Source organism: Neodiprion fabricii, chromosome 2 (genome assembly GCF_021155785.1).
Source record: "Neodiprion fabricii isolate iyNeoFabr1 chromosome 2, iyNeoFabr1.1, whole genome shotgun sequence".
Classification (NCBI taxonomy): domain Eukaryota; kingdom Metazoa; phylum Arthropoda; class Insecta; order Hymenoptera; family Diprionidae; genus Neodiprion; species Neodiprion fabricii.
Window position 1 is genome coordinate 11,299,044 of NC_060240.1, and position 24,804 is coordinate 11,323,847.

The window sequence follows — 24,804 nt, forward strand, 5'->3', positions numbered from 1 at the left end:
GGAATTTCTATGAATCGGAACTTTTCAAAGTGCGGTGAGAAATTTTGATTGTAACTTAGGAATGATTTAGGAAAAATTGGAAAACCATAGAACGAGGAGAAAACGACCGTTGCAGCGGAATTGAAACGGATACCAAAGTACGAGATATAATTTTCAAACTTTTGAATAAACAAAAAAAATCGTAAATGTTTCAGTGAGTCTGGGACAATTTATTTTTTTGATGACATTTTTACCTTGAAATATGTATACTGGAAAATTTTAAAAGAATCTGTAAATTGGGACATTTCAAGGACTAACACAAAATATCGAGAGAAGTTAGTCAGAAATATGAAATGTCAGAAATTTCTCAGCAAAATATTTAGCAACAAACTATCAACAGAGTGTCTGTAGATTTCTATATACGTATAATTTCAATACTCTCAAGAGGATTGAATAAAATTTTACGAATATGAAATTTACGGTTGCCATCGAATAGTCTCCATTAAAATTGCCTTGTGCCTTTCAGTGGCTTCGTCTTTGCACGTATCGATATTCTCGATGAACATCGTGTTCGATTGCAACATCATGGCTCTGCCTCTGGGAACCTCGGCGATGTTCGTCAGCGCCTGAAACGTGGCAAATATAAGACAATTTTTAGTAATTATACATTATTTCGATATTCCATCGTTTCGAAAAGATTGAATTTCTAAAATACAGAGAGAATTATTACAATGAAAGTATTTGTGAGAATATTGTGAAAACTGTAATGGAAAACGACTCTACGATTACCGATTACCAATTAATTTTCCAACTTTTATATCTCGAATGCGTGACTAAATTAGAAAAGTTTGATCGACAACTGATAACATTGGTTTTTTAATATTTTTTCCGGATATAATATAAATTCCGAGAAATTCGGACGCGTATGAAAATTGCGAGAAGAAGAAATATGATGCTCACAATGCGACTGTTCCGCGAGTCACGATCATCGCTGATCTTTATCCCGGAGGGAAATACCGACTATGGACTCGAGTCTATGCGCTGGATGTATGTACATGGGAAAGAAACAATCGCGCAGCATCATTTACCATGGTTAGATCACCTATCCTTAATCTCAATTCGTAATCTCTAAATGTATGTATGCCATAAGGACGCGGACATTCAACAGTAATTATAAATTTAGATGCTTGCTCAACGACGAACCGGACACAGAGCACATGCTATAATAATATTATCATATTATAATTTGTTCCCAAGCTGCACTTCACTGTTCGAATCAATCATTCCCGTATCCTTAACGAGCTGCATCATCGCTGCTGAAGGATAGTAACAAAAACGATAAATGTTTCATCTTAAATTGAGTCCTAGTGTATGAAAAAATATGCCCAACTTTTACATGCGTAGAAACCAGAATAACATAAAGTAACGATAATCTATATCGATATAACTTTTAATCTACCGTATATGTTTCAATTTTGTTTTTTTTTTTTCGATTGACAAAAGCCACAAATATATAACCGAATTATTCTTGCTTTCTCCGTTTTACACGCATGTAAAATTTTTCATGCACGGAGTCAATTCGTCGTACCTTCAAGGCCATGAGCTGAAGTTCTCTACAGTGAAAATCGGCAGCCAATTCCAAAAGACGACCCATTATCTGCAGATCTAAGGCCCGTAATTTTCCCGGTGTCGTTATTGTCACGAATGCAACGACGCCTGCTGCTTTCGTGTGCACAGCTCTTCGCTGAAAATACGTGTCAACAAAGCAAGTTTAATAAAATCGATTAACAATTGACCTGATTATAAAAACACAGGCCTTGAAACTCTCTGTGATAAAAAATATTTCTGAGTACTTTTAACAAGTGTCTGAACAACTTTGACAAAATTTTTTATAGACCCTGATTCTGTTTTGACTAATTTCATGTTATTCAAACACCTTTAGTTATTTCATAAAGATTTGATGAAAAATCTTCTAGAAGCTTCTGAGAGTTTCGTTCGAGAAGTTAAAATTTGTCACATGTGTTTCTTAGATATTTCAAAATTATTATAGAATCTACAACTAAACTCGGACAGTGATCCAATTAGGTACGTGAAGATAGTCGGAACATAATTCGAATATCAGAAAAAATAACCAGAACTCTTACAGGAATTTTACAGTTTTTAAGACCATTCAAAGTTTTGTCGCTAAAACACTCCAAAATATTTTTCAACCAGGGCTGAGCAACATTTATAAGAAAAAAATGGTGAAAGATATCAGAAACCGATTTGATGGCCGCTAAAATCACATTTTTCCAATAAATTCTTTTCCCGCGAGTCATGAAATGGTATCGTAATAAAATCGTATAACCTTTAGAAAATTTTAGAGCTGTTCTAATTTTGTTTATAATTTTTTTTTTCTCGCATATTATTCGACTCTAGATTGACTTAATGTCGCAAAATGAAAGTCAAATCGCTTGTACGCCGTTATGATTCGTGCTTGGATATTTGTTAAATTCGTCCAAAGTGATCAGCTGACTGCGTCTTAGCCGCCATTTTGTCCTAACCTTGTCCACCTTAAGAATGCTGGTGAAAATTACTTTTGGAAACTTTTGGAAATTTCAACGAACTTACTCACAATATGATTTTTTTCGCAGTTTCTCAGTTTTTCCAATGAATATCAAAGAACAAAATACTGTAATTTCTAGGACATTCGTTAAAATATCACAATTTACACGCAGGAAATTAATGTCTCAGATAATTCTTAAACATTTCTGTGAAAATTTTTCATAATTCTAATTGTAGTGAAAAAAATATCTACTATATTATATAATAAATGATTCCAATTTTTCTCAGTGACATTTCAGGAAAACTATCTAATCTCTGTCAGAAATCCATTTCAATTTTCCATAACGCGGTACAGTCAGAAAATGCGCATAATCACTAGAACTCGAAATTTTTTCATATTTGTAATATATTATCAAATGAAGTTCTGGAGAAATATGCATTTTTTCTGGAAATACGTAATCACACCTCATCTTCGAGGAAGGTTTTCAGGACGAAGAGAAGATCCATGTCGATTGATTTTTGTTTGCCGACGGGATGAGAGCACAAAATTGCTAAGCATGCCAGAGATTCAACTAAAATATCCTCGTCCTTTCGCTGGAGGAGCATGACGAGTTTGTCCATCGTCCCAATCTCGATCGCGTGAATCTTCTGATCGCAGTCCAGAAGAGATTTCAACGTTTCGAGATAAACGACCTTGAATAAAAAAAACGTCGTCAAAATTTCGGAAAATCGCCACATTTCCAAGGATCTTAAAGCCTATAGAACTGACCAAAATATCCTTTTTCTCTTCGATTATTCGATCGACGATCAGATCGATAAATCCAAAGGCGCAGAGATCTTGCGCAACTGAAACAATCAATTTCAAAAAAAGATAAACTACCCGAGATTACAAGTTTCTTGTTTTATTATTGTTCAATTGATAATTCACAGAACTTTTTTTAAAACATTTTGACTTCGTTGCTTCATTAATGTTATAATGCTTTTTTTTAATGAAGGCCCCTTTTTATTTGTCAACATGTTACGATTTTTTTTCTTCCCCATTAAGCCTCACCTCGACAATTTCTCGCCAACATTTCGATGGCCTCTGCTGCCCTCAACCGTACACAGTCAAGATCATCACGTAAATTTTTCACCAAGTTGCAAACTATCGATGGGTTACCGGTAATCGTTGAACCGCCGTTTGATTGACTGGCCAACGATGTGTAAATCATTCCAATTCTTTCACGGAGGAAGGGATCTTCAGATACCAAAAGATCTGCTAGCCTGATCAGTCAAACAAACCAGCATCAGTTGATTGAACAGATATCTGAAACTCTAATAGTAGAATCTGATTCTATTCTTATAGATATTTGACAGGAGTCTGACAGAACGTTTTCAGGTATTTTCAGAATTTTGTGAATAAAGAAATCGAAACATTAGCTTAATTTTGTGCAAGTATTAAAACTGAAATGTCTAGGTATACGAAATTTTTTGAATACCAATTTACAAGGACAAGATAAGATAAAAATATTTCAAATATTTCAGAGATTTAATATAAATTTCTTAATCGTATTCCTCGAGTAAACACTTTGGAACTAGACTCACCATCTACTCGAAATTGTTAAAACTGTAATTTTTTTAAGTTGGTGAATTTAAAAAATCCTGATTTTTCTACCATCGCATTGATTAATTTTTTCTCTAAATCAGTCTACAAATTAAAATTTTTTTTAAGAAATTCAATTCTTTATACTCGTAAATTATAATTTCATTTAGTCGGTAACATGTATTCAAGATTTATTTTGTTCATCTGGATTATTTAATCGATTTGATAGACAAAAGAAACCAATATCCTGTCTGTGATGTATACTGAAGATATTCTAACTAAAACAGTAACCCCGAAATGATGAATAAAACGGTCAACTAATATAATAATGCTAATTTCTAATTAACTGAGCGAATATCGTTCTTATCCGTAATATTTAATGGGAAAACTATGCCAGCATGTCATTAGAATGCTTGACTAAAGCAATCCATTCTCGTAAATCTAATATCTCGTCACGTTCAGCGTGAGTCATTAATAGAATTGAGGGACATCAGATAACCATACTTATTTTCAATCGGATTTACCCCATGAAATTGCTTATGTTACATTTTTTAACGTTACACTTGCTGGTAAATTATCCGACAATTTTAACAACGTTAGAAAAATATCAGTAACCATCAATCATATCCAATTAACTCACGCGTTGCGACCAGATTAGCCAATTCAATAGTTTGTCTTTCAAAATGCGATATAAAATCAATCAATCGATTCGACCTGTCTGGTATACGAAGCCTTATTGCCTCAACAACGCTTTCCGGGTTGTGGATCAAATCGGCGATCGTGTTGACCGCTTGTCTAACAATCCGAGGATGTTCACTGTGCAATTCCGTCCTCTGAAATAACCGTATTCTTCGAGTAAACTGCCAGATGGACTTAAAAATTAACTAATTTCACTTATTGGTAAAGTTTCGCTACAACGGGGAATATGAAACGTGATTCATGATACACAACTATTTTTCATAATATGGGTCGACTTTATTTTGAATGAACTGATTTTCAGAAATAAGCAAATTTTCACAAAGTTGCAAATTAGCATTAAATATGGGATTAAAGTCCGATCAACGTTCCGATTAGGGACGGTTATGTCGATTTATGGTTCATATGATGAGAATGCAAATTACGACAGATGCCGATTACTAATACATACGTAAAATAAAAAAACGACGTTTGAAATTACCTTGCATAATTATCCGGCGTGTAAACGTGCATGATTTATGCAAAATTCAAATTCACGAACCGAACGCCATTTAATTGATTTCAGGAAATTTCAAAACCTCCTGTTTTACCGACTGATTTCAATTTTCCAAAATTTTCTGAACGATGAAACGATAATGAATACTATCATTTCTCTGAGATCGAAGCGATTTCATGACTCATAAGAGGAGAAAAATATAAATTATGATTTGTTGAATTTCTCGGTAAAACAGGAAGGACATCTCCTTAATTGAGGCTAAAAGGTTCACCAGCTTAGGTAGAGCTCGCCGACCGAAAGCACACTTGGCACGTGTCACGTCCACATGAGGAGCGTAACATTCGGGATGCAAAGAATTTAGCCTGAGTATCGGGGGATCCAGTTCTCTGCAATCTGTGTCCTTCAGCATCGCTGGAAAAACATTTTAGCTTTAAATCCGGGAGACGCCATCCGATGACGGTAAATATGCAACATCAACCAGCTCATATTGAATATTAAAAATGTTTTTACGCCATTTTTAAGATTGGATACTTTACTCTACATTGACTGTGTCACAAAATCAAAGCGCAAAAGCCTGCATGACGATTTCTTTGACTTGATATTTGTTGAATTTTCCTAAAACAATCAACCGATTACCTTTCTCAACGCTACATAGCCAGAAACCGTGCCTGCGTTATAAAACGAATTACGTTATGAAAAATGATTAAACCCAATTTTATACATTTACAATACGCGTAATTGTGATCTCTACTTTCGGCATCATGTAATTTGAAAGACGTTGGGTCAAATATTGGTTTCATGTTTTACAGTATAGAACAGGTTAAGTCTGACCTTGGTCTATCATCCGGTTCAGAGCTCTTCTAGGAATTTGATTTTCACATCTTTGATAGTAACTATGGAGCATCGGACACGGATACATGTTGAAAATGAGTTGTTAGAAATCTAATTAACAGATGTAAATATTTAGTGCAGATGTTGGCGAGCCAAACAACGATAATAAACAAACAGAATGGTCAGAAACAATCAACGGTAATCATTCAGAGAAATCGATTCCGCGCAGAGAGATACAGCCGAAAAAAGAAATTTCCTTTCGTCATTTCTCTGCTGCTCGTCTTTCCTTCGTAATTTCTCTGCTGTTGGTCCTACGCTCTTTTTGATGCCTTTTCTGCCTTTCTGGAGGTCCAATATAGTCTAGAAAGGATCATACGGATCAATGCAGTAACTGTAACAAAAATATAACTGTATGAAGCAATGTCTAAATTATCATCAACGTCTGATTCCAAATGCATTTGATAGAAACTCAGTCGATGGACAATTTCACGATGCCTTTTCTCTCAATTGGATTGCAGTAATATTGTCTTTTCCAGAATTTAATCGGACAAATACAGATTCTGATTGATAAATTTTTACCTATATATTTAATCATCTTCAAAAGCTGCATAAACTTACATATTCAATGCTTGATATGTTTCTTGCGGGCCTCTTGATTCGTGATCGTGCGAAGACTTTTAACGTTGCTGAATTAATGCCATGCAGATTGCCTATACACAGGCAGATTTACTCGCAAAACGAAATATCTTTATGGATGTGTAAATTAGCTTTGATTTAAAAAAATTATCATTCATCTAGTTGTTTTTTTTTTGTATTGGAAAATAGCAATGGGTTATGAATTTAGAGTTAAGACAACTTTGCGAATGTAGAAAAATAACTACAATTTTTTTGGTAAATCCACATGTGTATAAGCAACTTCTGTTACGTTTTATGATCTGCCTTTGTCGAGTGTTCGAATGAATGGGTATTCAGCTGATCGTCTTAGGTGAATAAACCATATATTAAACCACGGAAAACATAGTGCAAGCTGTTGGAGTTACATTTCCTGGCATTTACTTAATGTAAAGTAACATATATGATAAAAAGTTTGTTCTTACGAATACATACATTACGAGTCAACCTTAGGCGTGCTTTAATTTTTCTGATACTACCACATGTGCACACGTACAGGTAAAATTTACCAGGATGAATCCTCGAAGATGAGAGAATATTTTTAGAATGTTTTAAAAATTGAATAAAATAAAACGAATATACCTTCATTTTTTCACGGAATAAAAATGCGCCAAATTGTTTTTATTAAGCTCACAGCAGCCACTGGAGGATTTTTCGGGATCACTTTCCTGAGTTTGAAACTAAATCGACTGAAGTCCTTGCTCTGCTTATCTTATGTTGGTTTATCTACATATAGTGCAACAGCTGAAGATGTATTTAAACCAAAATCATATCGATGGATTTGTACTTGCAACGATATTCAATTATTCTAAAAAAATTTATTTCCAACTTTTCGCCTGCATTTAATGATAATCGAGAGCGTATAGCATTGGTTGGAAGGTACAAATGCTAGTGCAATGCTAATTTGTATACATATGCATTAGCTAATATTCCACATGTTTTGTTTTTCAAGTCAATTTTCGAAATTTCATAATCACCTCTTTTTAGCTGCCATACATCTTATCTCATTCTCAAGAATATATGATCCAAGATTAATTTTAAACAGAAGTGTACCGACCCACATAGTATCTCAACAAATCCATCAAAAGAAATCCGTGCAAGCGAAATCTCTCGTTGGTTTCAAGCAACGAGTCATATCGAATGTAGACCTATAAGAGAAAAATATTTTTCTTGCGGTGATTGATTATCGTTATAACTATAAATCGTTCGGTTTGATTTTTTTAAATACATCTTCAAGCTCTTGTACCTGACTTCACAACGCTACCATCTGTAGAAAAAAACCCGCACCTGTAGTGTCAGAAAAACAAAAGACTTGCGTAAATAGGTTGATTTCTCTAGTTCTCAAGGACTCGAACAGTTTCAAACTTCGAGATCATTCGAATCACCGTTTCGAATACTATCGATCCGTAATGCAATCTGTAACTCGAGAGATCAATTGTGTGAATCCAAAATGGCCGTTCCCGGCGCACGTTACTTGTGCTACTTGTCAAACGTCTGGCTACAAACGTCAAGAGACCACCCACCGATTAATGTGGTGAATCCAGAAATAAAAACTTTGAAATATTATCGTAATTAATAGTACCGTGTGAAGTTCCCAAACGATGGCGGAAGGCGAACAAATGCTGGAGGGCTTCCTGTGTTCTATTTGCAAGACAGATTTGAAGACTCCGCATCAACTAACCAAACATTTTGAAGAATATCACAATGATAATCCAGAAATTCTGAAAACTCTCAAAGGTATTTCATTCCGTCGATTAATCCTTATTCCTTGGTGTTTCAATGACTCTAACTCGCAATGAATATTACAGAACTGTACGGTAAAGCGAAGAAAAAAATTTTAAAGCATGAGGGATCGTCGGAAGAATTTGTAACACTCGACACATCTTTGAAGTACCGTGAATCCAGCCTAGACTTTTATTACAACGATTGGGAACCTCAGGAATTGGGTATATTTATATTACTGAGATCTTAACAATTCTACGCACACATACGTGCGATTGTAGAATGTTTAAACCAAAAGTTAACATTTTCTTCTGAAGCTATTATCATTAATGTACTGTAATACTGAAAAAATCATCACTATACGACTTCAAAATGAGTTTTAAGAGATTGATTCGATGTTTTGAACAAAATGTATTTCATGAAATAGATATCTCGTAAAGTTAGGACTTTCCAAAATGCATTAACTGTAACTTTTTACTTGAATAAGATAAAGTATATTCACTTTGCAATCACAACCATCTGAAAACTGAATCTATTCTCGAAAGATTGGTTCTTTCTTCAATGATTCGTGACATTAATGTTACGAACTGTTCCTCGTTTGATTTCGCAAAGTTGAAGTTTTTTTTTAAATTCATTATATTAAGTTACTACATTTCAGACAATTTCAAAGTTGCGAAACAGCGATTCATTCTAAAATTTCACCGAAATTCTGTGATTAAATTTTTAACAGACACCTTAGTTAAAATTAAAGTAAATTCAATTGAGGTAAAATTCATGCTAAAATCAAACTCATAATTTTATCCGAAAGTAATGGTTTTCTCTAACAATTAGACTCCTCAAACTTCTCTATTTATCTTTCAATTCTGAAATTATACTGAGGATAATATTTAATTCTGCTGGTATTCTTTCGGCATTATGTAGTACTCCTACTTCTACCGAATCACTATGCAATTTATTGCTTTCACTACGTTCACCAAAGCTCCACATGCATTCTTGAATAATCTTTTTAAGTAATTATTCAATCATTGAAATATTTAGAATTATACGTATTTGACAAAAATAAATAGTGCCATACTATTATGTATATTATCTGTATTATTGCAGGTGAAACTAGATCCTACACAAGATACTTTACTGAAGTACGAAATGTAAGACTGGAACGATATTCTGCTGAAACTAATAAACTTATAATAAGATTGGACAAACTATTAAATGAATTGCCATCAGATCCTATCAGCAGAAGAGGTTGTACATACTTGTTCATACATTTGTTATCGCTGCTATAAACTTAGAGTTGTACAGACTCGAAATGAGGATATTTAACGGAATTTCATAATAGAATGATAAGAGGTAAAGAATGTATGATATTATATTCATTTGCAGTCCATGAGCAATCCATTGTTCCGTGGATAGATGACAAGTCTGTTAAACTTTGTCCAACTTGCGCTAGGAGTTTTCATGTCGCTAGAAGAAAACATCATTGCAGACTATGTGGAGCCGTTATGTGCCACGATTGCACAATGTTTTTGGCATTGGGAGATGCAAGTAAGAAAAGATTGTTGGAAGCCCAGTTGAAAAAGCTTCTCAAAAATTGTTCTTTTTTTTAGAAATTTTCTAACACAGAAATTGATGTATTTCCAGAAAATTCCTAGAAAGAAAAAAAGTTTTACTACATTATGCATCGAACCTGGTAACGAACAGATCAATTATTTTTAGGAAATATGGTGAATCCGACCCTTGTACAAGATGATTCAGCAATATCTCCGACATCGACCGAATCCAGAATTTCTGGCCGATTTGTACGTGCCGGTATAGGATTATCAAAGTTGGCTAGATCCCCATCTAGCGGAAGTTTAAACAGTATTATTTCATTAGTTAATGATCCTTCTCGCAGTGAACAGCACTTCAGACTATGCGTTCATTGCGAAGAACTCCTCAGGTTTAGGGAGCAATTGAAAGAGAGAAAATTATCAAAACCGATCATTTGCCAGTTTTATGAAAAGATGCGTTCATATATAGACGAAGCAAACGAGCATTCAGTGATGTACAACAAGATGTGCGAGTCTTTAAGGTACACTAATTTTAGTATTTGCAACTGCAATTTCTAATTAGGTAATTGCATTTCAGTGACAAATATATAATATACTATGTAGACAAACAAATAATATGTGTAATTTGTCATTAGCACTGCATAAATTACAAATAATATTTCTCATTTGTAATTTGTAATTGCCTAATTACAATTTTTTCCCAACACTGACTCATTGTACCTTCAATTTCGAGATATACACATAAACACAACTAACATTGACGTTTCAATTCTAGAAAAGGGGAAACCACGTATAATCTTCAGGATGCTCAAACGTTACGTGTTAAAATAGCAAAGCTAGCAGAGAACATAGACTTAATCAGTAAGAGAATCTCTATTTTGGGAATAAAGGACGTGGATAATCCCCCGAAAGGCCAAACTTTGAAGCTCCAGCAGATGATCAGATCAGCAGCGACAACGTTTTTGAAAGAACACTTACTAAACTCCAAGCCCTTGCCTACAGAGGAGGAATATACAGCATTCAAAGAAAGGCGTAGAAAAGCAATTGAGGATAGAATCGAGCATGAGAGACAAATGGAGATGGAGGAATTGCAAAGAGAGAGACGGAGGGAACAACAAAACCGAGAAGCGCTCATTAGCGATTTTGTCATAGTGTCAAGAAATGATCAGGTTCAAAATCTTTAAATAGTAACAAAAAGTAATCAATTCGTTTCTCTCATTAACCGTTTGACACTCCACTAGCGAAGTTTGGATAAAACTAGGCATATAAATTTCATTTTGATTAGAAAGTTTGGTGTTTCAATGACATGCACTCCATATTAATCAGTAATTAGAAAACATTTTACAGATGATACTGGACAAATCACAAGGCTGGGGTCCATCAAGCGCAACACCAATACTCGCATCATCTATGGATCCGATAATAGAACAAATGAACAATCTTCGGGCGTATATAAAGCAAGCAAGGGACGCTCACAAGTATGACGAAGTGGCTACTCTAGAAACCAATTTGAGAGAACTGCAAAGTGCTTACTTTGCGATGAATCAAGGCAACAGTAGCGACAGCTAAAGGATTTTATTCACGTAATATTTTTTCCTTGGAATTATGTGAAGCTAATCACGTCAACATTCTATCCATCTATCTTTGAAACCAAAGAACAATACTCTTGATTCGAATAATTTAAGAAATTAAAGTATATATGATATATCTGTAAGTGATAGATACCTTGTTTTTGCCTCAAAGCACTTCGTACTGAAAAACCAATGCCGAATTGCGTCTATAATCACGACAGAGTTCAAATGTAGGAATAAATGATTATTAGCAATCGTCATTTATAGTCAAGGAACTAATATTTCTTGTGCATGTTTTCTAAGTCAGTTGTGTAGGTTTATCGATGCACTCTTGGCAAAATTGAACTTAAGTTAATGTCAAACCAGTTCTGTATTTCAAAGTGTTGACTTTACACCTGTGAAACAAGATATAAATATTGGGAAAATAAGATATATGTATATGTTGAACATTATACGAAGGTATACATTTTTACTATGTATTCTATGTACAATTGAACTATTTATACATTTAGAAAAAATTAATTATAATATAACACATTTTTTTCGCGTACATATCAATATAACAAAATTCTGTTACTTAGCCACCACCAAATTTAAATATTCTCAAATTTGACAATAAGATAGACAAATATTGACTTTTTACACACGGGCAAGTCAGAACTTTAGAAAAACTTACCTGTTATTTAATGACTTTTTCAGCTTTAAAAACTGGAATATTTCAATATTACACGTCCTCACAATTTAAATCCATTCGTATACTTTTTGCTATCTTCATGTTGATCACACAGTCACTTTTGCATACTTTGCTACAGGAATTAGAAAAATTGGACTTTTGAAACATTGTTGAAAGTAGCATCTACAGTCGTGAACTTCACACCACATCAAATTCCCAGAAAATAACTTGACACTTCCAATGGTAAGTGAATAATATTTTTCGTTCAAGCTGACAGCCGAACAGTCTGAAAAGATTTGCATTCTTTAGTTTTTGCAAAAAGTGAAGTATACCTGTTTTCAAAGTGTGATGTGGATTCGGATTTTAAGTCAAGGCTGATATGCTGTGATACTTCTCAATAGTGACCAATATTGACGAAAATCCGGAGATTTATTGGAATGGTAATTACTTTTGTTACTATCATCTGTGAATAGGGAATACAGCTTTCGTGAAGAAAAACAAAAGAAGTTTAATTATACTAATTTATTTCGTTCTTAACAATAATTAACATATTTGTAATTGATACAAATCCTAGTTGAAAAGTTAAAAAAAAAAGTATAAAACAACATACTCGTAACGACGTATGTATAAGTATGATAAAGTATAAATGCAATGTTAAGTGTACATTAATAAAATACAAGACCTTTTAAGTAAAGAATGAATTGGAAAAATGAAACATATTTGTAAAACAAGCTACTACTGGAACATATATGTAGAAACTTCTAATACAAGCTCTCTCGATGAAAAGAAAATTCCTTATAAGAGTTTAAATAGTGAATATAATCTTATGTCTCTTTTTAAATTTATTATCAAATATCAATTATTGAATAAGGCAAAAATTCCCTGCGCAGTACTTTCCTTGTTACCGAACTACATATTCATACTTGATCACACGACTAATCATCATTCATTCTCTCTCATTTCTCTTCTTGCGTGGAGGACTAACGGACGAATTGCCTTTCAGCAAATTTTTTCTTTCTTCGGCAAGTTCTTTTCGTTTACGTGTACGCCTTTCCACGTCTGCGGCATCTTCTTCATCTGAGGATTCTCCATTTTGAGAGCAATCATCAAATGTTGCATTGTTCTCAATGCACAACTCTTTAACCTCAGTCAGCCCTCTGTAAAGTAATCGTCAATGCATTAACACAGTCCATTTTCTGATATCTTGAGTAGCATATCCCGTAAATTGGAAAACATTCAGTATCTAGATGTGTTAATAAAAGGTGAGGATGAATGCACCATATTTTCTGTATCTCATGTTTGAAAAGGAAGAAAAAACTTTTAAAAAGTCTCTGGTAGTGTAATTTACGTCCGTGAAGGTGAATATATAATTCAAGATTTCTAGAATGTTTTACAAATAAATTACGAGGTTCTTGTCAGCGAGTAAAATAAGCTCAAAAACATTATAATCATATGAAAAACACAAGCGTTTAAGCATTTTGAATATTCGATTTACAAAACCTTGTCTTAAATTGCTGACATCATGGCTCCCGATATTCGAATTTGTTCAAGTTCATTTCTATCATAGAATGGGAATTTTGTTTAATTTGTATTTACTATCTTTGATGTAAATAACATTGCTAGAGATTTTTTCATATTTTCAACAGTCTTTTCTTTTCCTAACTTTTGATTAAGAACGTATGGGCTATACATCACTCAGGTATTACGTAAAATTTGAAAAATTTGTTGAAGCTTACTTACTTCTCATTTCGATAAAGTTCGTAAACTTTTCCGACTTTGTCAACTTTACCTAGTTGAGTTATAAAGTCTTCGTCATGACTAATAACGATCAATTGGAAATTCTTCTGTTGTTTAGAACGAAGATTCACAATTCTGTAACATGCAAAAATAACATTGGATAAAAATACTATCCTTTTGATGGAAAAAATATGACTTTAATTAAATCCAGTAAATCAAGAAGCAATGATTTAACTACACTTACGAAACCAGTGCCTGAGCTAGACTTTTTATGTTATGCACATCAAGGTTTGTTGTCGGTTCATCTAATGCAAATATACCACAATTTTTAGCAAATGTTTCAGCTAAGGCCATTCTTATGATGATTGACGCAAGTACCTGCAAAATAATACAAAAAAAATACTTCATTTTCATCATCTGCAAGGATACTTTCACGTGTTTTACTAGCTGAGATGTTCACTAAGATTTTGGGTCCCGTAGTCCAGTTAAAATAGAACACAGCAATTTTACTTATCGATGGCATCTGGGGAATTTTGGTGAAATAATGAATTTTTTCTTAATTTGTGAATCCGACTCCGTTTCCGACATATGCAGACGTAATTCGATGTCAAATTTTCCGCTCTACACGACGGTCAAATCGTTTTTCATCTATCGATAGCAGTTTTCAAGGAAAACGCAAAAAATGTGCACTTTTGCTGTTTTCTCGAAACGTCGGCTGCGTAGCTCAAAAATGACTTCAGATTTGAGATCCTGAGTGTCGAAAACCTCCATATACAAAAGATCAGCCATATCCCGAATATTTTTAATTCAGACCTATTTTGACTGGACTACTGGTTCTGTCTCACAATCAGTAATCACAAACTACGGGTTTCTCACCTTTTGCCCTGCACTGCAACGTCCCTTCATGTCCATGGTGACCTTTTGTTTCTCTTGAACAACTTTGTAATTGTAAACTCTTTTTTTGTTGCCCATTCCTTCGGTTGAATCTGTATGAATCTGAATAGCCGTCGTATCTTTACCCTTATAGATTTGCGTCCACAATCTTAGTATAATCCGGTTTACTGAAGCCATTCGTTCTTCGTGAAACTCAATTATTGCCCTATCCAAGGCTGTAGTATACGCCACGAGGTCGTTTATTGCTTCCTCTTGCACCTAGTATACATAGAAATGCATGGAGTGCAGGCCTGAGTAAATGCCCTGCTCCTAAAATTTAACTGGCCATCCATTTTTCCTTGAAAAATTGCTCAAGTCCAAAGGTACGTGACTTTGCGAAAAAATCGCAAACAACTGTTCTGGACAGCTGTTCAGAAAACTATTTTCAAGCTCAAAATACCAGCCTTAAGGTGCTTCTTTAAAAATTTACTCTACATCAATTACAAACGCGTCTATGGTAACTTGTTCGTCTGTTACGTTTGACCAAGTTTCCGGAACACATTTTCGTTCGATGTTCGCTAACTGAGAAAAAAAAATCGTGTGACGTATTTTAATACGCGATTTTAAGGTGATCTGTTTGCACTTCAAACCTGCTATTTCAGAAGCAGCAAAAATTACTCTGTTCTTTGCAGCCCTTTGAATTCAAAGATCATTTTACAACTTGTACAGATATAATTTATAAAGATAAGATTTTTTCGCCAAGTCATGCAACTATGAAATTTTACATTTGTGAAATGAAAATAGGTAAGTCGTTAATTCTTATGAACAGTTGATCATGAGAACTGAGATCTCCAAACTCAAGTCGCCTTACTTTGCCATATTTCCTTATACAGTAAAGATTTCTTCTTATGAAATCTACCAAGTTTAGCTGAAAAACATATGTAAAATAATACTAAGGTGTTTTTTAACATATACTCACAACAACTTCAGCGGACTTGCGTATGTAATTTTTAAGAGCCAATCTATACACTTCTTTGTTCAATTCACGTTTCAACTGTTTAATATTACGCTCCATTTCGTCTTGTCCTCCTTGTTCGAGGTTTTTCTGAAATTACGAATACCAAAGAAATTAATTCCAGACCTGAATTTATCCTTCAAATTTCTCAAACACACTTACTTCGCGAATGAGAAGTTCTTCCTCGTCTATTAGTTTTTTCTTGTGATCTAACAGCTGGCGATAATTCATGTTACCTAACTTCTCTCGTAACTCTGTTATTTCACGCTGAAGCACTACGGCTGCTGCGCCCTTTTCCTTCAATATCATGTTGTCGCTCATGTCGCGTTTGCGGGTCTCTTGTTTCGAGATTTCGTTAATTATTTCGTTAATTTTTGTAGTAACTTCAATTTTATTCTTTTGCAATTCTTCATCCATCTGTTGATACTTCTTCATTTCCAATTCAGATTTCCTCAACAAGTCCGTTACTCCATTGCGGATGCTATTATCAATTTGCGATTGGATAGTGTTCAAATCATGCAGGCTCCTTGATTTTTGAGATACAACACTCCGATCGTTGTCCAGCGATTCTCGGTGCTCTCGCTATAAAACAAAAATTATAATTAATGATGACATACCACAATGTTTACAATCATAAAAATTTGAATATACTTCTAAGTGCAGTTTCAAGAGCGATTCATGAATTTAAAAATACCTTTATTTTTTGGAGTGAATCATTTTTGGCTGCCAGATTCTGATTAACGGGTCCCAATTGCACCTGCAATTGCTGCACGTTTTCTTGTAGAGATACTTCTTCAGCGTGCAAGTCTTTCAATTTGTCCTGCAGCTGCTGTAGTTTCTGTACTTCAGACTTCATTCTCAATTGCTCCTCGACCAGTCTATTTCTAGACTCTCTTGCCTGTTGTAATTTATCGTTGTGAGTGCTTAATGATGATTGCAGTTTTTCGATCCTTTTGCGTATAGTGCTGAGAGATTTTCTCAACAACTCTTGCTCGGTTTGTGCTTCTTGCATAGACCTCTCGCCGACTTTGTCAGAAAGACGAGCTTTGACTCGAGCAATAGATTGATTCAGTTTTACGACTTCTGCAGAATACTGATCCCACTGTGCTACATCACAGACAATGTCTTTGCATTGCGCTAGTTTACTCTCAGGTTCAGCAATCTGTAGTTGCAGTTTCTCAACTCGCGCGTGAGACTCTGATAATTTCTGTTTCACTTGAATTAAGTCGTTTCTCAACTTCTTTAAGGTGGTTTCTTCTATTTGTTTAACTTTGTCCACAAGTGGCTTCAATTGCAGCAAAGAATCGTACCGCTCTTGCTGAACTTTCAACTTTTCTTCACAAGTTTTCAACTGGTTAGGATATTTGTTTACTTCCTCGTTCAACTCAGATTTGAATTCTTCAATTTCCTGCTGACTATCGAAATTACGGTGACAGAGCGGACAGCAGGAATCTGTTTTCTTTATATAATCTTTGTACGCTATACTTTTGTAAGTATACATTCCTTTGGAATCCTGCAAATCTTGCACGGTTTTCTTTGCATGTAGCAAAACTTCTTCGTAGTCTATACCATGGCACATGGTGGCTATTTTATCTTGAATGTCTGAAATAATATGTGTACCTCTTGTTTACTCTGCATAGTATTATATGTTTCAAATTTTTAATCAGAACAGTGTTTTTGATACGTTCAAAATCCATGATTCGAAGTAGAACTTTTTCATGCAATAAAAAGTACCCTCATATGTTTACCCTCAAGCTCGCTATTTTTTTCCTTTATTTCATGTTCGTGATGTTTTTTTGTAGTTTCAAGTGTGGTCAGCACACGTTGCTCTTTCTGCAATTGGTGGTTCAATTGTTTGATTTGTTCACTCTGAAATGAAATAATGAAACTGATAAAGTTGATGAAAATTTTAAAGTATCAATAAAAATGATTTTCGATTAATAATTTTTTACTCACAAAGCTATCGTGAATTCCACTAAGAGTATGTTTCAAATTTGATTCCGGTAATACTTCGGTTTTCAAAAGCATCTTCAAGTTCGCCTGATGCTTGTTTTTCCTAATAAAAAAATTCTAATTTAGGAATCACTGGTAGAGAAAAATCTGAGAAATACGAAATTTATAGAAATTAATTCAAGTGAATATTTTTAAAATGCTGTTGAACAATGCTGAACATATCTGTAGAGGAAGGTTTTCAATAAGCTTTTAATTATTAAACTTTACAATCTCGGTTTCCATGGTCAAATGTGCTTGTGGATCAACTCTTATCTTTCCAAACGTACTCAAATTGTTCAATTCAACGACTGTTTTTCTATGCCTATAAAAGCAACTTCAGGGATACCTCAAGGATCTCACCTTGGCCCCCTACTGTTCATTATATTTATTAATGACATCAAGGATTATATATATCTAGGACTGAATTTCTTTTATACGCAGACGATTTGAAAATATTGGAAGTAATTAGTACACCCCTTGACTTTTCTGCTTTGTAAAGAGATATTTTATCCATTGAGAAATGGATGGTCGACGATGAGCTACCCTCGAATACTTCAAAATGTTTCTCTGCTAGTGTTACCAGATCTTCATTTTCTTTGAATTATAAACACAAATTGTTCAATAACGCGATTAAACAGGTGCAGACAAAATCTGACCTTGGCGTTATTCATCAGCAGCAATTATGCTTCCGCAGACATATCGACTTAATAAATGCCAAGGCTCACGAAACCTTTGGATTTATTATTAGGAACACGTGCAATTTTACTAACATTAACTCTGTACTATATCTTTACAAAACCCTTGGCTGTCCAATTTTATTATATTGTTGTCCAATTTGGTGCCTATATACACGGTCGATATTTTAGAATCTGTCCAGCACCGTATTGCCAGGCATCTAGCGTTCAAATTGGGTAACCCTATGAACAGGTTTGATCACGATTTCAGCCCATTCATTCAGCGATTTAAATTAAGTACCATTAGGTCCGTTCATGTAACCTCAGACAATCTATTGACTTTTAAGATTTTAAATGGTAATTTTAGATGTGATCGCATCACGGAAATGTTTGTAGTACAAGATATCAATCATCCAATTGGAAACCCACGGACTCTTTGTGAGGATTCGGTAGCTGAAAGCAACCTATATACTAGCACACTACTAATCGCATCTTTCGAAATTGGAACATACTACCTCCAGGAACTCGCGCCCTGGACTCTCTAGAATTGTTTAAACTTGAAACCTGCAAATGTAGCCCAAAAGTATCCTAAACCCAGTACCCTGTTCGGCCTTCTAGTGTGTTTTGTCACTTCGAAACATTAATTATACATTTATTGGATGGTCCACCTATGTTGTTTTTGTTAATATACATGTAAAATGACTTGTGTCCGTCAAATTATTAATAAATAAATAGATAAATAAATAAATAAAACTAGAATTTAGAAAACTTTTCAGAAATTTTCAAGATATATCAAGGTTTTTCGACAAACCTGTCATAATTAATTTCCTGCATCGAAATTGTAATAGTTCATTTCTATTAAATTCCTCAAAATTACTAGAATTTGTCAGAAATTTGTAGAAAAATTGATAAACTATCAGAAATTCACGTTTGGAGTAAATTCGTAGAAATATATAAAAGTTTCTGAAAATAATACTTGCCAGTCATTATCAATAACAGACTACATTCAATTCTCTTTGATACAAGTAGCGAACGGTTTTATGCCATACTGAATGAAGTTACAGTGAAGTTTGCCTGGCTATTTTGATTGCAAAAAATGAGTTTTGTCAATACAATGTAAAAATTACGCACAACTTCTGAATGTCCTTTTCTTTTACCGCCAAAGATGATCTGAGCAGATCCAATTCAGCATGTAGTGAACTTTGTTGCTGAAGTAATTTCACTTCTTCATCCAATTTATCCAAACTCAATTCCATCTGATCCCGCTCTTTGATTTCATCTTCTATATTTTTTTTCACGGCATCAACGTCAAAACTTGCAGCCATGGTATCAAGTTTTGTATTTGCTTCTTGCAATTTAGAGTCGACTAACTCCAATTGGCTGGCTAGCATGTTCACCTAGTGAAATATTCTCTCTGTTAAATAAAGCAGTTTACATCGGTGTCGACAAATTTCTGATTTTTTTTCGTTAACCAAGTTCATTAGCTTCATCTTACTGTAAAAAAAAGTAGTAACTGAAATATTGCTACAATATATTATGGAAAGTAGTCACATTCAATAAATGAACGAGAAAAAAACAACATACTTCCTCTATTTGCGCACGAATTCTCCTTGTCTCCGTTCGTTTCTCGGCTATCTGCCTTTTGAACAGGACCATTCCTGATTCGAGTTTAGATTTCTGATCTCTGAGGGCATCCAATTCCTCTTGTAATGTTTTTTCAACAGCCTGATGCTTGAGCGCTATGTCCTTGATATTCCGTTCCATCTCAGTCAATTTATCTTTCAATTGGTCGAGACCAACAGCAGCTTCTACGAAAGAGAAATATTCAATCATAGCAACAATATAACATATCCTGCAATAAAAATTCTTATAAAAGTGTCTGGGCATGTTAGAAATTTAAAATTACAGTTGAAACATGTAAATAAAATAAAATCAGGCTTTCCAGTGCTCAAGCCAGGTAATTTTAGAGTAAATAGGAGAAAGCTATGTGAAAATAAAGGGGTAATTAGCGTTCCAATATTTAGGAAAATAGCCCAATAGGGGACGCACTGTGTAGCCTGTGAAATTGAAAACTTCTGATCACACTCTACCTGTCTCTGTTACTTCTTCTCCAACTTCATCGAGACCCCATTCTGTTCGCATTTGACTAAGTTTACAGTTACGGAGCGAAATATTTTTTTCCAACGCTTGAGCCTGCTCTTTCAACTTTCCAATCGATAATTGCTTATTGCTGATAGTGACTTTTAACTTGCTTTCCTCTTTGTTCATATCTCTCGATTTATTCTTCAGCTGAAATAGTAGAAAAAAAAAATTTCAGTAATATGAAAAATGATGGGCGATTTGAAAAGATAATACTTTGTGTTCTACGAAATTGGAATGATATGCGAAATCACATACTGCAGTCTCATTCGCATCGCTATGTCTAACTTACCATTTCCATCTCACTTTCCATTTCAACCCGTGTATTATCAAATGCAGCAATTTCTTTTTGCAGTTCTTCTGCTGTCCCATCGTGAAGAACTTGTATGCTCTCTTTCAATTCCATTATTTGCTGTTTTATCAGTCCATATTCAGTTTTTTTTGTTTCTGTGAATACAATAATTCACGACATTGATTTATGTCTCAATATTTATATATTAACCATATTTTCACGGGGATTCGACGCTGTCGAAATTTTTCAAAAATATAATCTTCTATAATGCTACAGTTTTGCTCACCTTTTTCCGTATGTAACTTGATGTAATGTGCTTCAGAATCACGAAGTTCGTTCATTTTCTCATTAAGAGGCTTCATTTTTTCAACAACTTCAGAAACTTTTTGAATAGACTTTACCAGTCGAGTTTCATACTTTTCCAAGCTCTTTTTCTTCTGGTTAGATTCTTCAAGCAAAATTTCCAACGACTCTCTCTGAGCTTTAGTAACACGAAGATCGTTTTTTATCTTGTTATTAAACTTTCTAATTCTCTCGACTGCTTTGTTGTATTTATCAGAGTCAAAAATCTGATCGAATCTTTCTTTCAGTTTTTTTCCATCTTCTAATGGCCATGTCGAATCTTCTTGATGACAAAAAATTACGTGATTTAAAATAGGTTTTGACACTCCCAAAGCCAAACCCATTTCAAGATCCACATCGGCGCAGCGATGGCTTATCGATACTTTCTGATTAAAAAACAAAAAAAAAAGAAATATATGTATGCATGTATATACGTATGTATATGTTAGGGAGGCCATAAAAGAATTTCTTTCATTTTTTCGCTCTTATTCCTCAAATGTTGGTTTTTGACAGAAAAAAGATCCTCCCAAAAGATCAGCTCTCTAGCTCAAACTAACAAGTCGCTATTTCAAATTTTATTTTCCATTCATTTAATATGGGAAAAATTCACTTTTCATTAAAATTTAAAATACTCGTAAGCTGTTTAATATTTTTTTTAAATTCATACAATCCTTATAGCTAATTCTTTAAGCTTACCAAAACTAACTTTAAGCAATAAAGAGAAAATCAAACCAAAATAAATGAGTCTTTAAATCATAATTTAAAATAGCAATTACATTGAGGATTTTTTGATACTAATTTTTTCCATTTTACCAGCAACTTTTTCAAAACCCATTTTTCAAGAGCGTGTATCTCAGCAAGGGATAAGGATTTTTTGGATTTTCAAACACCAAACAAAAGGTTTATTTTTCTGATTTCAAGCAAGAAAATTTTTTCTGAAACTCGGTCGACGCGTCCAGATTTTATTCACGTTTTAAATTAGTCCAGGTTTTTTTTTGTTTAGCCCACACTATATATAATGCATATGTATACATTAGCGTGTTTCTCTTAGAAGCTACATTTATTAATTGTTTACACCTAAAATCTCTAAAATTGTCAGAATTGAAGAATAAAATGCATCCATTCTATGTAAATTAAATAGAAAAAGTTCGAATTCCAAAAGGGACTTTTTAAAATTGTATTCAGAGGCTTCCTTTGATGATATTTATTTATTTATATATTGATGTGTAAGTTTTTTAGTTCAAAGTAAAAATAAAAATGTAGCTTCGAAACAAAATCCTCTAAAGTATATACATTTCCTTTATCCACAATTGTTAAAATCGCAAATGACGTCACATAATTTTTACTAGCATTTCTCACCTCTCCCGTTTTTATGTTCTGCGTAGACAGAGTAGTGTCCAAGACTTTACAGCCTTTCTTAAACTTTTTTTGAACAGATAATAGCCTTCGCGATACCGTTACTATGTTTCCTTTGGTATCGCACATCTCAGCTATCACCACACCTTTTACCTAATAACAAATCGAAAAGTCATAAGGTCAATGTTAAACCTAACAAACCTTGAAAAATATCACATCAACATATTCAGGGTTCAAATTTCAAATTCTGCTTAATTTTACCCTAATGTACGAGAATTTGTTCTGAAATCACGCGTCACTCACAAAGTATAAGGTACCTTCCTGAAAAGGCTTAAGGTATTCAGTGATTTGACAGAAATTATATCGATTTTTCTCAAAGGGCTGTACGAAAAAAATTATGGAACAATATTATAAAAAGTGTGAAATTACGTGAGGGAATAATTAGTAATTCTAACGACCGATTGTCATCGACGTCCCGAGCATTTTGTTGATTGTTTATTTATTGAGATTCTACTGAGGCAAGCAAATTTTTTCATAGATAAATCGTGTGATACAAATATTTTGTAATTCTGTTGTTCCTACTTACGGAGCATTCGTCGGTCAGCAAAGCATCGTGTACGAATGAATTCTGGTTGTTTGCACCACAGCCAGGCGGAAAATCCCCTGTGCTCGCATATTTTAGGGCCTCAATAATGGTTGTTTTCCCGGTTCCATTTGGTCCAAAAATCATAGTCAACGGGTGACTGAACCTTATTGTTTGTAATCCCCTCTCATCATCGCCAGGGCCGAAGTTTCGGATTCCAGAAATCCCTAATCTTCTTACCCTCGACATTTTTGACTCTGAAAATTAGACAGAAATACGCATTGTTATTGATACACAACTTAAATTACTGATCTTACAGTGTTTAATTTTGACAATAATGAATCTATACAACAAACTCTGAGTACTTTTTCTATTTTGTCATCAATAATTTGATCATAGACAAATCGGACAGATTTTTTTTCGACATTTCAAAACGTTCAATTTAAAGGTAAGGGCATAAAATTTGAACAAAGATTAATGAGCTATCAAGAAATTCACATTTTAACTTCCTGAAATGGAAATTGCGATCATGTACACAAGCCAAACGATTTTTGGACACCGGTCCAATGAATGACAAATTGAGTAATCGAAAAAAGTCGTTTTTCATCGTTGCACTAATAATGTACCAATAATATGAAACTAACATCTTGCAATTTGTGTCCGATTTTTAGAGTTAAAATCTACCAAACTGGATTTGAAAAAGAAAAACATGATCCATAAAAATGTGAGACACGTTTTCAGCGTGATGTTATAAAGGAAGTTATCAAAAAATCATAAAACATGCTTCGTGATCGAGTTTATTCCTGAAAATAATTGTACAATAAGTTATGAAAGCTGAATTTAAGGTGCAATCGGCGTTGCAAGAACAAAATGGCAATCGCATTCGATAGATGCATCAAAATTTGAACGACGAAATACAAGAAATAATTATGAGATTTATGGAGAAAAATAATGCAAAGAGCCTTGTCAGAATGCATTCGATGTGAAAATAACTATAAGTAATAATTAATAACTAAGACGTGTGTTGACTGTGGTCTTCCAAACCTGTTAGAACACGCGGGAAAACGAGGTCCAGTTATTCGGACGTTATCGCAATTTTACTTTCATGGTTAGAAAGGAATCAACAAAAATTTCAGTATCCTGCGATTGATCCAAATCCTTGTCTAAATTATTAAAAATAATTAACAGTCAATCACATAGTAACAAAAGACTGAAAATTACGAGGGTGGGTATATTTTTCATTATATGCCGGTTACCTTTGAGATTCCAGAGCTGCCACGCAGTTGTACTTCAATGACAATTTTATGGCAAAAACCGCTTGACAGGAATTTGAATTTGAATAGTTTGAACACTGAATAACGTTTTGCAACAAGAGAGAATTCTATACTTGACAGTGTTTAGCTTATCAATTACTCGTAAATGTCCTGTTGACTTCCATCGCATTAAATACGCACTTCACCAAAGAACATAGATGTACATGGAAGC

The 24,804-nt window shown here is 34.0% G+C and overlaps 3 protein-coding genes across 4 annotated transcripts; 1 reads left to right on the top strand and 2 right to left on the bottom strand.

Moving 5' to 3' along the window:
- Nucleotides 1-220: 220 nt before the first annotated feature.
- On the bottom strand, nt 221-6,315 carry LOC124174872 (radial spoke head 14 homolog). The gene is made up of 8 exons (XM_046554449.1): nt 6,129-6,315; nt 5,569-5,708; nt 4,820-4,938; nt 3,575-3,786; nt 3,293-3,369; nt 2,989-3,216; nt 1,568-1,723; nt 221-605 (listed from the first exon to the last, which is right to left on the bottom strand). Exons 1-8 carry the CDS (start codon nt 6,214-6,216, stop codon nt 456-458), a joined length of 1,170 nt encoding a protein of 389 aa, XP_046410405.1. The 5' UTR covers nt 6,217-6,315; the 3' UTR covers nt 221-455.
- Nucleotides 6,316-8,229: 1,914 nt separating this feature from the next.
- LOC124175174 (rabenosyn-5) lies at nt 8,230-13,178 on the top strand. The gene is made up of 7 exons (XM_046555156.1): nt 8,230-8,537; nt 8,609-8,746; nt 9,627-9,767; nt 9,906-10,067; nt 10,239-10,593; nt 10,848-11,241; nt 11,420-13,178. Exons 1-7 carry the CDS (start codon nt 8,402-8,404, stop codon nt 11,639-11,641), a joined length of 1,548 nt encoding a protein of 515 aa, XP_046411112.1. The 5' UTR covers nt 8,230-8,401; the 3' UTR covers nt 11,642-13,178.
- Nucleotides 12,352-24,803, bottom strand: LOC124175173 (DNA repair protein RAD50-like). Of its 2 annotated transcripts, XM_046555155.1 has the most exons (18): nt 24,576-24,803; nt 24,364-24,482; nt 23,323-23,576; nt 22,740-22,889; nt 21,325-21,766; nt 21,039-21,193; nt 20,698-20,896; nt 20,192-20,415; nt 19,739-20,004; nt 17,898-17,997; nt 17,690-17,810; nt 16,636-17,543; nt 16,104-16,523; nt 15,906-16,031; nt 14,930-15,205; nt 14,298-14,431; nt 14,057-14,188; nt 12,352-13,473 (listed from the first exon to the last, which is right to left on the bottom strand). In XM_046555155.1, the coding sequence occupies exons 3-18, from the start codon at nt 23,566-23,568 to the stop codon at nt 13,263-13,265; spliced, it is 4,110 nt and encodes a 1,369-aa protein (XP_046411111.1). In that variant the 5' UTR covers nt 23,569-23,576; nt 24,364-24,482; nt 24,576-24,803; the 3' UTR covers nt 12,352-13,262. The 2 variants fall into 2 exon arrangements, with proteins under 2 accessions (XP_046411111.1, XP_046411110.1); XM_046555154.1 differs by lacking the exon at nt 24,364-24,482.
- Between the last annotated feature and the right edge of the window lies 1 nt (nt 24,804).

What these genes read in the sequence shown, in the direction of transcription:
- LOC124174872 (XM_046554449.1), bottom strand. Translation starts at nt 6,216, where the DNA reads ATGTATCCGTGTCCGATGCTCCATAGTTACTATCAAAGATGTGAAAAT. An exon ending in GAACCGGATGATAGACCAAG is followed by an intron (nt 5,709 to 6,128) that starts GTCAGACTTAAC and finishes ATGTTTTTCCAG; the next exon opens with CGATGCTGAAGGACACAGAT. An exon ending in TTCAGCTCATGGCCTTGAAG is followed by an intron (nt 606 to 1,567) that starts GTACGACGAATT and finishes GCCACGTTTCAG; the next exon opens with GCGCTGACGAACATCGCCGA.
- LOC124175173 (XM_046555154.1), bottom strand. Translation starts at nt 23,568, where the DNA reads ATGTCGAGGGTAAGAAGATTAGGGATTTCTGGAATCCGAAACTTCGGC. An exon ending in AAAAAATAGCGAGCTTGAGG is followed by an intron (nt 17,544 to 17,689) that starts GTAAACATATGA and finishes ATATTATTTCAG; the next exon opens with ACATTCAAGATAAAATAGCC. An exon ending in AAGAACTTCTCATTCGCGAA is followed by an intron (nt 16,032 to 16,103) that starts GTAAGTGTGTTT and finishes TCGTAATTTCAG; the next exon opens with AAAAACCTCGAACAAGGAGG.
- LOC124175174 (XM_046555156.1), top strand. Translation starts at nt 8,402, where the DNA reads ATGGCGGAAGGCGAACAAATGCTGGAGGGCTTCCTGTGTTCTATTTGC. An exon ending in TTGGGAACCTCAGGAATTGG is followed by an intron (nt 8,747 to 9,626) that starts GTATATTTATAT and finishes GTATTATTGCAG; the next exon opens with GTGAAACTAGATCCTACACA. An exon ending in TAGTGTCAAGAAATGATCAG is followed by an intron (nt 11,242 to 11,419) that starts GTTCAAAATCTT and finishes AACATTTTACAG; the next exon opens with ATGATACTGGACAAATCACA.